This window comes from Danio rerio, chromosome 19, assembly GCF_049306965.1.
Source record: "Danio rerio strain Tuebingen ecotype United States chromosome 19, GRCz12tu, whole genome shotgun sequence".
Classification (NCBI taxonomy): Eukaryota; Metazoa; Chordata; class Actinopteri; order Cypriniformes; family Danionidae; genus Danio; species Danio rerio.
Window position 1 is genome coordinate 23,664,455 of NC_133194.1, and position 12,860 is coordinate 23,677,314.

The window sequence follows — 12,860 nt, forward strand, 5'->3', positions numbered from 1 at the left end:
GAATTATGCTAGTAGTTAGGGCAGCACAATATTGGAAAGACTGACATTACATGCTTTTCCTGCAATATATATTGCGATTATAAATACAATTTTACAAGATGGCTTAAGTATCTATTCGGACTATTTGGAAAAAAAATAATAATAAAAAATTAGGGGGCGTGAATGTGCATAAAATATACAAAATAAATGGTATATAAAAAACACTGGAGACTCAGGAATTACATGGGGTGTAGATAGAACATAACGTAGAATAACGACGAAGAACTGAACAACACACAGGAGTATAAATACACCTGACTAAATGTAACTAATGATAAAGAGGAGTGAGACACAGGTGGAACTAATGAACTTTACGAAGCGGCAGGGAAACAGAACAAAGGAGCACATGGGGAAGGTCACATGATACAAACACAGGACCTGACATAGGTGCATTCGACCATGGCTGCAGCCGGTGATTAGCTAGATTAGCCAAACGCAGGCAAGGGCAGAGTTAAAAACGGAGCCATCAAGCTGGATACTTTGGGGCTCAAAGTTGAGGCAGTCATGATGACCGATCACATGGCATCATCATAATTTTTTAACAACAAAAGATTTACAGTACAAATAAAACAGAATACAGTCTCTACAAACTTTAGTTCACTTTTAACATTAAGGGAATTATGAATTAAATGTATAACAAACGCATGAGAGAAATAAGGGGAAACGAGAGGGTAATATAAACAACAACAACAGAAAAAAACAAATAGGCCTATTGAATAGGCCTTGAAAAGGGTTTAAATTTATTCACATTTATAGATGTAAAACTTTCCAATGTATATTAATGTAAAACCCAAAACCCAAAACTTCTACTTTAGGTAGAAGTTTCCCAGAAAGAGCATGTACATTAATGTCACTTTTAAAACTTATGTATAAACGGCTAGACAGGAAAGAAATATATATTTTATCATCATATAAATCATTTCATAATTGTTTCATAAAATAGTGGCGCAGTAGGTAGTGCTGTCGCCTCACAGCAAGAAGGTCGCTGGTTCGAACCTCGGCTCAGTTGGCGTTTCTGTGTGGAGTTTGCATGTTCACCCTGCCTTTGCGTGGGTTTCCTCTGGTTGCTCCGGTTTCCCCCACAGTCCAAAGACATGCGGTACAGGTAAATTGGGTAGGCTAAATTGTCCATAGTGTGTGTGTATATTCCCAGAGATGGGTTGCGGCTGGAAGTGCATCCGCTGCGTAAAAACTTGCTGGATAGGTTGGCGGTTCATTCCGCTGTGGCGACCTCGGATTAATAAAGGGACTAAGCCGACAAGAAAATAAATAATTGAATGAACATAATTTGTTAAGAAACCTTTAGGGTGGCAGGATCAACGATTAGATTTATATTCTCTTAAGTCTGTAAGACTTATCTGAGTTAATATTTAGGTTATTCACTTAAATATATAATTTAAATCATTCATGGAGCTGAATGCAGTAAATAGTCTGCAGAATGGTCGAAAATAAACTTGTGCAAACAATCTAGCCTTTATAACCAGATTATTTAACAAAAAATGAATACTGCAGTAAAATTTGTGCAATCTTTTATTAAGCATTATATATACAAGATAGAGAGGGTAGGGAAAGTTAATTGTTTGTTTTGAAATTTGTAAATCGGAATTTGTCCAATAATAAACCACGTGCTTGTTTTCATGCTGTGAATCCAGCTGGTGATTGTCAAATATCATTGTTGTGTAATATTGTTGTCGTCATTGCAGCTCTAGCAGTCACTCTTCAGATGCTGCACCGGCTGAATCACTCGTCTGATCACAGAGCGCTGGTGCGGTATTTTGATGTAGAGGTCTTCCACGGGACCCGACCAGATTTCTTGCGGAGCGGAAATACATTTCCGAAAAACGCGCGGAAGCGGTCGGTAACTGGTGTGTGTGTGTGTGTGTGTGTGTGTGTGTGTGTGTGTGTGTGTGAGTGTGTGTGTGTGTGTGTGTGTGTGTGTGTGTGTGTGTGTGTGTGTGTGTGTGTGTGTGAATGAAAGAGAGAGCGTTATGCTGTCTGTTTGTCACTTGCTTGGTGCTTATGTGTGTGTTTATACAGACAGCTTGTTATAGGCTGTCTGGACTCTGTATAGCTGGGTGATTTTCGGTTTTGTTCTCCCCCGTCCGTTAGCGGGAACAGGCACGGCGAGTAAAAAAATAGAGCGGGTCGGGCAGCGGAACAACAAATGCTGAAAATGCGGTCGGGTTCAGGCTAAAACCTGGTGGGAGCGGACGGAGCGGGATTCAAAATTTAATGCCACGTGAAAGTCATGTGGCGTCAGCGCAGCGTCAATCTGGACAAAATTTTTAACCAGCATGCACCGCTTTAAGACAGATTACAATCGATCTGCGCAACGCTGCATGAAGTGGAATGAACCTACTGTCTTTGTTGTATGAATAATTAATCAATTAATCTTTGTTAAAGTGCAAACTTGTTAGTTGCAATTTGTGCCCAAAGGATTTAAATTTACTTGAAATCTTACAGTCACAGGCCTTGAAAAATGATAGTTTTTAGAAACACACCTCTGAGTGTTTTTTTAAATTCTAAATATTTCTTGTGAGAGTTGAGTTTAGGCTTGGGTTAGGGTTAGAGAAAATAATGTACAGTTTGCACATATAAATATCTATGAAGAATAAACTACAAAAACAAATGTGTGTGTGCTGCAGACTATGAGGATTTTTTTCTGGTGTCAGCTCTGATTCAGGTGTGAGGAGCGAAGGAGAGAGGACACATTTGACCGTTCTGACCTTGACACACAAACCTGCAGATTACACACACACAAACACATACACGCCACTCACACACACGACCACATACTCTCTGAGCTTTAAACCATGCCCTTCGCCTCCAGAGAAACATTTTCCTTTTCCTCAGCAAGGTTACAATCAACATATTTAACTTAACGTCTGAATAATGTGCATGATTAATTGGCCGCTATGAGAGCAGATTCTGGAAATCTGTACGTTCTGGCGTTCAGTTTCATGTTCCAAACTGACAGCACTTTCACTCACTCCAACTCTCTCTTCTCTCTGATTAAAGTAATCCTCCAAATGGCACTTTTGACTTTATTTTCTGACATGGCAAACCCTCCTCTCTAACACAGTCAAACACGTTCAATGTTAGACATCTGCACACCAAAAATAACATGGCTTGCTCAGATGTTGCTAGCACTAGTTTCGTTCAGGAACCATTTTGTGAGTTTTGTGTTAGGATATGGATCATTTGTAGCAAGTGTATTTTCAAGTTTATTTAACTTTTTGGAAAATTAAAATAGTGAAATAATGTTCCATCAACATTATGGTGGCAATGCCTTTGCACAGCCTAGCAACTGCCTTATCAATGCTTTATCAACCGACTAGCAAACACTCAGAGCACCCTAGTAACCACCTAGCTACAGCTTAACAACTGCCTAGACTGCTCAGAACACCCTAGCAACCACCTAGCAACATTTTAGCAACCACATAAAACACCTTAGCAATGCCTTAGCAGGTACTCAGAACACCCTAGCAACCACATAGCAATGACTTATTAACCACCTAGTAACCATTAAGAATACCTTAGGAACCACCTAGCAACATTCTAACAACTACATGGTACATACACCCTAGCAACTGTCTAGCACAGGCTATAAAACAGTATACTTTTTTTTCTACTTACTGAAACATGTATATCAAATAATTCAATGTCATTTTGCTGAAATGACAAACCTCTATCACTGAATATTTATATCTTCTAAATGTGACATTTTTCACAGTTTTAAAGCACATGAGTTTAAAGATTACTAGCTTATCGATACTAACAACTAAACTTTTATTTTGAATTTACAGAGACTTTAAAGAGGAAACAGATGAGAGAAAAGTTAGTCACATCACAAAAACCATGACAAAAAACACTGGATGACACTGATGTCAATGGTGAGCCGGCATCATATCGCAGAGTAGATTGTCAGGACTGGCTATATTTTCCATTGAGAATGCACAAAGCCATGAATTAAGCAACAGGGACATGAGGAATGAATTTGCTGAAAGAAAGACCCGGAAAACACAACTAAAATGGGTGAGGAGTTTTGTGTTTTTATATTTTTGGCCGCTGTGCCCATATTATTTGTGTTTGGATGCAGTCTTTATTTTTTTTTTACTTTTTAGGTCTGTTCTGGTGGTGGAATTATTATTTTTTTTTTCTGTTTGTATTATTTTAGACTTTTTAGGCCCGTTGTGAAAACGTTGTTTGGTAGAGTGTTTTGGGTTTGGTATGTTTTTGTTGTTGCTGATGTTGTTTTTTATTATATATATTTTAAATATCTGTAAATTAGCAATTTTCCATATTTTGTAATTTCATGTTTTAATTTTTTTTTATTTTCTCTTGTTTATTAATCCTCTTGAATTAAATTATGGGGCCTTGATCTTTCTTTTAACCTTGTAAAGTTTGAAAATGTGACTTTTATTAACACTTTTTAAAATTGTTTAAAGTGATATATTGTCTGGGTCGGTGTTGTTGACCTGGAAAATGGTTTGATATGTTTTTTTTTTTTTTTTTTTGCTGCTGATCTTGTTGTTGATGATGTTTTTTATTTGTTTGTTTGTTTGTTTGTTTTCATTTTTTAAATATCCGTAAATTAGCAGTTTTAGGTATTTTGCATTTTCTTGTTTTTATCTTCTCTTGTTTATTAATCCTCTTGATTTGAATAATGTGACCATGGTATTTCTTCCATCAACTTTTAACTTTAGAAAGCTAGAAATAGCCACTTTTATTAACATTTTTTTTGTTTAAAGTAATAAATTGTCTGGGTTGGTGTTGTTGTTGACCCGGAAAATGCAACTAAAATGGGTGAGTAGTTTCGTGCTTTAACGTTTTGGGCTGCTGTATCAATAATGTTTGTGTTTGAATTCAGTAGCTTTTAACTGACATTGATATTATTTTCAACTCTTTAGGTCTGTTCTGGTTGTGATAAAGCTGTTTGGTAGTGTTTTCACTGCATGATTTGGTATGACTTTTTTTTTTTTTTGCTGTTGTTGTTGATTGTTTTTTTTGTTTTTTTTTAAGTTTCTTTTTAAATATCCATAAATAGCAGTGTTTTTTTTTTTTTTGCATTTCGATATTTCATGTTTTTTTTTTTCTTGTTTATTAATCCACGTAAATTAAATTATAGGTACTTGATCTTTCTTCCAACATCTTTAAAAAAAGCTAGAAAAAATGACTCATTTATTCCTGAAAGGCCGCAGCTCTGCATAGTTTAGCTCCAACCAGGTCCAACTCACATCTGCTTAATAGTCTCTAGTAGTCTTGAACAATTGATTAGTTTGATCAACTGTGTTTGATTAGAGTTGAAGCAAAACTGTGCAGAGCTGCGGCACTCCAGGAATCGAGTTTAAGACCTATGGTTTAAAGTGATATACATTGTCTACTGTAGTGTTGTTGTAGGTCTGTTCTGTGGTGCGTTTCTAAAAAAACATCATTAGCCAACTAAGGTTGCAAGTTCCGTTGTTACAAACAAAGATTGTTAATTTGGCATTTCCCAAATCTGTCATTCCAATGAACATTTGCAAACTACGCTGTAAACTTGTACAATTGTAACTACACCTCTAGAGTTGTAGTTAGAAGCATAGTTCCTATAATTTTGTTCTATTCCCAGTTATCCCCGCAGGCCCATTCCTTTAGAACATTCTAAAATTTAAACTTGAAATGATTAAAAAAAAAAAAAATTATAATAATTATGTAATTTCTTTTAGGTGCTTTAAGTAATATTTTAGCAATCTTTATACTGACAATTGCATTCCCTTTGCAGTGCACTTATGCCATATTGAACATGGCTCATGACAAAAGTTGTAGAAGACCTATTATTTAAAAGCGAAATTTATGTTGCGTCTCTAAAGCTTGTGAAGACGAAAATATAAAGCATACGTTAATGGTTTATATTTATAATAGGTTATTTATTAAGAAATGTATCTCTACTGAATATGACATGGACCTGTTGGCTAGAACATTTCTGCAGTGGCTTGAATGTGTGAAATTGTAAAAGTAGACTTTAGCAATAATTAAAATTAAAATAAATAAATAAACAAGATCCTATTTATTAATAATTTATATTATTTTATTGTTTTTATTATTAAGTGGTATTGACCCTACTGTGTATTACAACCGTTCATTGCTTGTATATGAGATTAAAATATGTGTTAGCTAAGTGCTTTTGCTTTAGAATGGAATGTTCTCAATGTTTGCAAAGGAAACAACTCGTGCCGTACTGTATATTACAGTTAATATGGAAAATAAGTGCATGTTTTTATCAAAACTAATATTGGCTTTTCTTTTTAAATGTGTTTGCGTGTAAAACAATATAATTTGCACAAAACCTATGGGTTTTTCTCCATAGAAGTTGTAACTCTGCCCCATTTAGAGCATCATTATGGACGTTTTACGAAGAGAAAACTTTAGTTTTAGGAAACACTCGTCACTACGTCATTCTTTTCCCAAATGATGCATCATGATAGTTCAGCTGCCAGATATGTCGCTGTTTGGGAAAGCACCCGAGGTTGTGAAAAAGTTGTTTTGTACTTTTAATCTTGAATAGTTATTAAAAAGTGACTTTTATTAACATTTTTTATAGTTCAAAGGTATACATTGTCTGGGTTGGTGTTGTATATCATAATACAAAAAAACCCTACAGTAAATTTTTTGTCATTTTACAGACCTATTTTAGTGTATATTGTTTCTTGCACAGTATATTATATTATTTCAAATTACTAAAATGTCAATCAAAAAGTCAATTTGTTTAATTGTAGAGTTGAATTTTCAACATCAAAAGTCGACAGAGCAGAGATCAATGTCACAAAATGCAATTCACAACTGTAAATTAGCGGAAAACTGAATCACAAACTATGGAAACTTTTAATTACCATTTTCTTTTTTCTTTTCATTTACATACTTCCCTAAAGCATTTCTCAAAATATCCTCTGTTTTGTTTCTCAAAAAAATAAGTCATACATGTTTAGTAAGACATGGTGGCTCTCCAGATTTTTCCTCATACAGCATCCAAAACCATCAGTTAAGTTTCCTCACACTTGAAAGTTTCCTCGCACATATCCGTACTTGTACAGATGTTTGCATGCACGTGCTGATAGGTGTCTATTAGCTCACAAGCATGTTTTTGAGCTTCGTCTGCACAGCAGTAGCATCGTCAGTCAAATAAACTGTGTGTTCCTTGCTTATTACGGCTCTCTCCCTGAGGAACGCATCACACATCGTCAGTGGCAGGCTGGGAGAGGAAGTCCCCAGCGGGAAAGAAATATCAGGGGAATCAGGATTCATTTAGCCCTTAAGAGCCTCTCCCCTGTCTACTGCACACAAACACACGGCTCCAGATAGCGACTGATAACCATCACGCTAGAATGTACTACCATAGAGCGGCCCAGTGCACAAATTCCCCCCCCGTGTGAGGAGGACCACACACCCCTGACACCGCGTGGGCTGTGTGGAGTGGATTACTGCTCGGAGATGATGGCTACAGACAGACATAAGCTGCTCGTTCATTTTGAGCCATGTAATGGTGGCCTGTAAGTCAAAATGGCAGACATGCAGCTCGTGTGATTGACCGGCTGTGGCTTTGCTGTGTTTTGGCCAGGAGGTTTAGTATAGAGTTTATAGTGCAGGGTGAAGACATAGTGTGTTTTTAAACCTAATGTAGAGTCACAAAAAAAGTTTTAATTAGTTGTGTTGAGCAAGCATGCATCAAATTGTTTAAATGTGATATTTAAGGCATTTATACCCAGGCAGCAAAAAATTCTGGGCCAAATTTGGCATAAGGCTGGCACAGCAGACATACAGCATGTGGGCCAAACATGGCCCAGGTTTGACAGAGGTGGCACCGTCATTAAGGCGGCATGCAAGGCATGGGCCAATGTCAAATGTAAACATTTGCCCGTATACAACTCTGACGCTATGATAACCTTGGATAAAAATGTCACTGTTTCACAGTTTGTGATTACTGCTCTAAAATATATTCTATTTAAATGTCTGGATAAAAAACAAAACTTTTTTTCCGCATCAAACACAATATATTTTATTTTGAGAAACATTTCAAATAGTTTGGAGCAGTAAAAAAATGTCAGGCAAAATAACTCAAGTGAATCATTGACATCTGCTGTCTTTATTAGCTTTAAAAACACAGATTTCTTTACAATTTAAAATGGTTATCTTTAGATACTTTTAGATACGGTTTCATAATTAAAAAAAACCATAGGAGCAGAAAATTTTGGTGGTTTTAAAACCTTGACTTTTCGAAACCTCTATAAACCTTGAAATTATTGTCCCATGCCTAGTCAAATGTAGTATTTGGCCCATATGGTAAAACTTGATATGAGGGCCACGTAAGTTTGCCCTATCTTGACCCACATTTAAACATATACATTTAAATAATTTTTTGAGTAAAGAAATATTTTGATGCAAAGTCAAAAGACAAAGGTTTCCGTATGGTCTATTATTTCCGTCCATACTCTGACTGCTTACAGTGTATTGCCCACAATGCATTCTATGTTGTTCGTGAATTTGATTAGAACTACGAACTTGATTAAAAGTGTAAACAAACTACAAACATGGCAGACACAGCGTATTTAATCTACAACAACAATACTGAACTTCTGTAAAGACGTGTTTGGACGTTCACCTCTGAATGCATAATTATCCAAAGACCTGAGGAAATTTCTCTAAATGGCAGATTAACAAAGCTGAATCTACAATAAGGTAGGAAATTAACTATGAAAGAAATGTGGATGGTGTGTGGAGGTGATTGACAGGGGATGTAACTAAGCGACACAACGATCTGTAATGAGGAAGTGGTATGTCCTAAAGCTTGCATATTCTTCTGCTATGCACTTAAAGGTATCAAATGTTTCTTTACAAGTGGACATATATTCAGGATGTTGTATATGTATGTGAATTGGAACACAGTAATGGTGTGTTTTAAAAACTAGGGGGCAAAAATTTACCATAAAATTATTATTATTTTTTTTCACAGTGCTGATTTTAACTGCATTTTATACTTGAAATGTTTGTGCATTATGTGATTGCTTTGACCTTGATAGATTATTGTACAACTAACTTTACTCAAAAACAACTTTATATGATACAAATTTTCACAAAAACAGAATCGACATATACTGTATTACAACAATATTTGCGTGGATGTCTAGCACTCTCCGTGGCTGTCGCGCACCTTTCAAAAAATTTAACTACACGTCACAATGATGAGCAACACAAGCTCTGTGATTGGTCGACTTGGTAGCACTGATAAGTGTGGGTGGTGGAGCAAGTGTTAACAACTGTCGAGTCCTGTGAAAGAGCTCCAGATGGAAACTTTTTGTTTTGTGTTTACCTTACCTACGATTAAAGTTGTTGCTGGTTCCCGCCTCTGAATGAGCGAGTTTTGTACTTGTACATTAAAGTAGCGTTCAGAAAAAACAAAACACCAGTGAAGAAACTAGACACATGAGGAATATAAAAACCCACTGCCAGCTAGCATTTGACCACTTGATGCAGAAGTAAAAATCACCCTTTAGTTCAAAGATATCGTTAAAGTTAATCTTGACCCTTTAATGGAAAAAATCCCAGCCGATGCAACGAGATGGCTCCCCTTTTTCTATCTCTCTGGGGAAAGGTCAATGTGTTAAAAATGATCTCTATACCCAAAATTAATTATGTCTTAAGCTCCCTACCTGTCTCTGTCCACTCAAAATATTTCAGTAAATTTGAAATGATATGTAAACTATTTTTGTGAAATGGGAAGAAACCTCGAATGCGGTTATAGAAACTGCAGCTTCTAGTTGAGAAGGGAGGCCTAGGTCTCCCCAAACTATCTTTGTATCTTTATGCATTTGGTTTGAGCCACCCGGGACAATGGATGTTACCTCCAAAATGTAACATCCATAACATTTAAATTTAATCTGCCTAATAATCAGTCCTGGAGGTATCTACAGTTGAGACATTTGCTCACAAACGTCTTTGGTTCCCCTTCAAATTCTCCTAAGGGTAAAAATATCGATAACATGGTTCGCATTCTTATAGGTACTGGCCATGAAGCATCTAAATACTATGCACTACTCATTAGTCAATCGAGTCAAAATATTAGTTCTGCAGTTAAGATAATATGGGGAAAAAAATGGGGATGTACATTTGAAGATGAGAACTGCGGAAAACTTGCTGGGAATTTAAAATGAATGTCTGGAGATGTTAGAACACGTTTTTTTAGATTTTACATTTTTCATAGATTTTACTGGACTCCTAAGAGACTGTTCAGAGCAGGTTTCAAAAACAATCCAGAATGCTGGCGATGCCAAGATGAAACAGGTGACCAATTTCATGTATTATGGCAATGCCCAGAAGTCCAACATTTTTGGAGAAAGGTGTGTGAATACCTTGTAGAGATATTGCTGACCCAGTTTGACTTTTGCCCAAGCTTATATTTACTTAGTGACCCATGTTCCTTAAGCCACATGGTCAGTCTTCCAGTAGATTTCCGATCTTCTAGTGAATCTCAGAGTTAGGACGAGTTGCAGCTTATGAAAAAGTCTCCTATAGTTTACATGGAAGAATTGAAATTTATTTTGATAAATGGGGAGAATTTCTAAATTTCTGCGACCCACAATGTTTGTAAACATATAATAAGATGAAAAAATAATTAAGGTTATATTAGCACCCCCCCCCCCTTTTTTTTTTCTTTTTTAATTTCTCCTTTTTCTTGCGTATGTTCTGGTTTACTTTTATAATTTATATGATGTTATTTATTTATTGTATTTATTTATATTGTATTGTTCTGCTTTTATGTTAATGCTTTGTATTTAATATTCATCTCTATTATTCGAAATAAGAAAAATGAATAAAAAGATCAAATCCTAAAAAAAAATCTACCTTTAGTCGTTGATGTCGACAATCACTATTATTAATTGATTAACAGATTTTGTGTGTGAAAATAGAAATCTTGGTGCTGTTTTGACTCCTTTAGACATTTACAAAATAATATGAACTAAAAAATAAATAATTAAAACAACAACTATTTAACAAAATAAGAATAAAGTATACATTTTAAATAACAACATTATATTTTATTTTAAGATTAAATAAATTACAAGGTTTTATACATCTTAATTATAAATATTTCATAATGGCAATGATGGCCTTTTTATTTGTGAAGTACTATTTTCTACAACCAGAGTTGACCATAGTGCTTTACAAACAACCATTAAAAACACAATTATCGCTAAAAATACAGCAAAAGCCAACGGTAATGTACAGTTAGGTCCATACATATTTGGACATCAACAAAATTCTAATTTTTTTTAGCTCTATACACCAACACAATGCATTATATAAACAAGGTGTTCTTTAACTGCAGAGTTTCAGCTTTAATTTGAGGGTATTTACATTTAAATCAGGTGCAAAGTGTAGGAATTAGAATTAGGAACAGTTTGCAAATGTGCCTCCCACTTGTTAAGGGACCAAAAGTAATTGGACAGAATAATAATCATAAATCAAACTTTCACTTTTTAATACTTGGTTGCAAATCCTTTGCTGTCAATTAAAGCCTGAAGTCTGGAATGCATAGACATCACCGGGCACTAGGTTTCATTCCTGGTGATGCTCTGCCAGGTATCTACAGCAACTGTCTTCAGTTCCTGCTTGTTCTTGAGGTATTTTCCATTCAGTTTTGTCTTCTGCAAGTAAAATGCAAGCTCAATCAGATTTAGCTCAGGTGATTGATTTGCCCATTGCACAACATTTCACGTCTTTCTCTTTAAAAACTCTTTGGTTGCTTATGCAGTATGCTTTGGGTCATTCTCCATCTGCATTGTTAAGCACTGTCCAATGAGTTCTGTAGCATTTGATTTAATATGAGCAGATAATATTGCCTGAAACACTTCAGAATAATCCTTCTACTTTTGTCAGCTGTTACATCATCAATAAATACAAGATAACCAGTTCCATTGGCAGCCATACATACCTACACCATGTCACTACTACCACCATGCTTTACTGCTTAGGATCATGAGCAGTTCCTTTCCTTCTCCATACTTTTCTCTTTCCATCACTCTAGTACAAGTTGATTTTGAACTCATCTGTCCATTGGATGTTGTGAACACTGTGAAGGCTCTAAACTCTTTTTAAGGCTCACCAATGGTTTACATTTTGTGGTGAACCCTCTATATTCACTCTGGTGTAGTCTTCTCTTGATTGTTAACTTTGACACACATACACCTACCTCCAGGAGAGTGTTCTTGATCTGGCCAACTGCTGTGAAGGGTTTTTTCTTCACCAGGCAAATAATTCTTTGGTCATCCACCACCGTTGTTTCCATGGTCTTCCGGGTCTTTTGGTGTTGCTGAGCTTACTGGTGCATTCATTCTTTTTAAGAATAATCCAATCAGTTGTTTTGTCATGCCTATTGTTTTTGCTATCTTTCTAATGGGTTTGCTTCTTTCTTTTTTTTCAGCCTAATGATTGCTTGCTTGACTGATAGTGACAGCTCTTTGGATCTCATATTGAAAGATGACAATTACAGACTCCAAATGGAAATAGCACCCTTGAAATGAACTCTGGACTTTTTATCCACTCATTGTAATTGGGATAATAAGGGAATAGCACACCAGGCCAAGAAACAGCTTAGAAACCAATTGTCCAATTACTTTTGGACCCTTAACAAGTGGGAGGCACAAATGCAAATAGTTGTAATTCCTAAACCGTTCACCTGATTTGGATGTAAATACTCTCAAGTTAAAGCTGACACTCATTCATTTAAGTGCAAATCTAATGTGTTGCATAGAGCCAAAAAATGTTAGAATTGTGCCGATGTCCAA

The 12,860-nt window shown here is 35.8% G+C and overlaps 1 protein-coding gene across 1 annotated transcript in view; it reads left to right on the plus strand.

Annotated features, from left to right (window-relative positions):
• Window positions 1-3,879: 3,879 nt before the first annotated feature.
• tshz1 (teashirt zinc finger homeobox 1) overlaps window positions 3,880-12,860 on the plus strand; it is a 147,799-nt gene continuing 138,818 nt past the window's right edge. Inside the window, exon 1 of the mRNA XM_073930614.1 lies at window positions 3,880-4,074. Coding sequence (XP_073786715.1) covers window positions 4,071-4,074 — 4 coding nt within the window. The 5' untranslated portion in view covers window positions 3,880-4,070. The remainder of the gene's footprint in view (window positions 4,075-12,860) is intronic.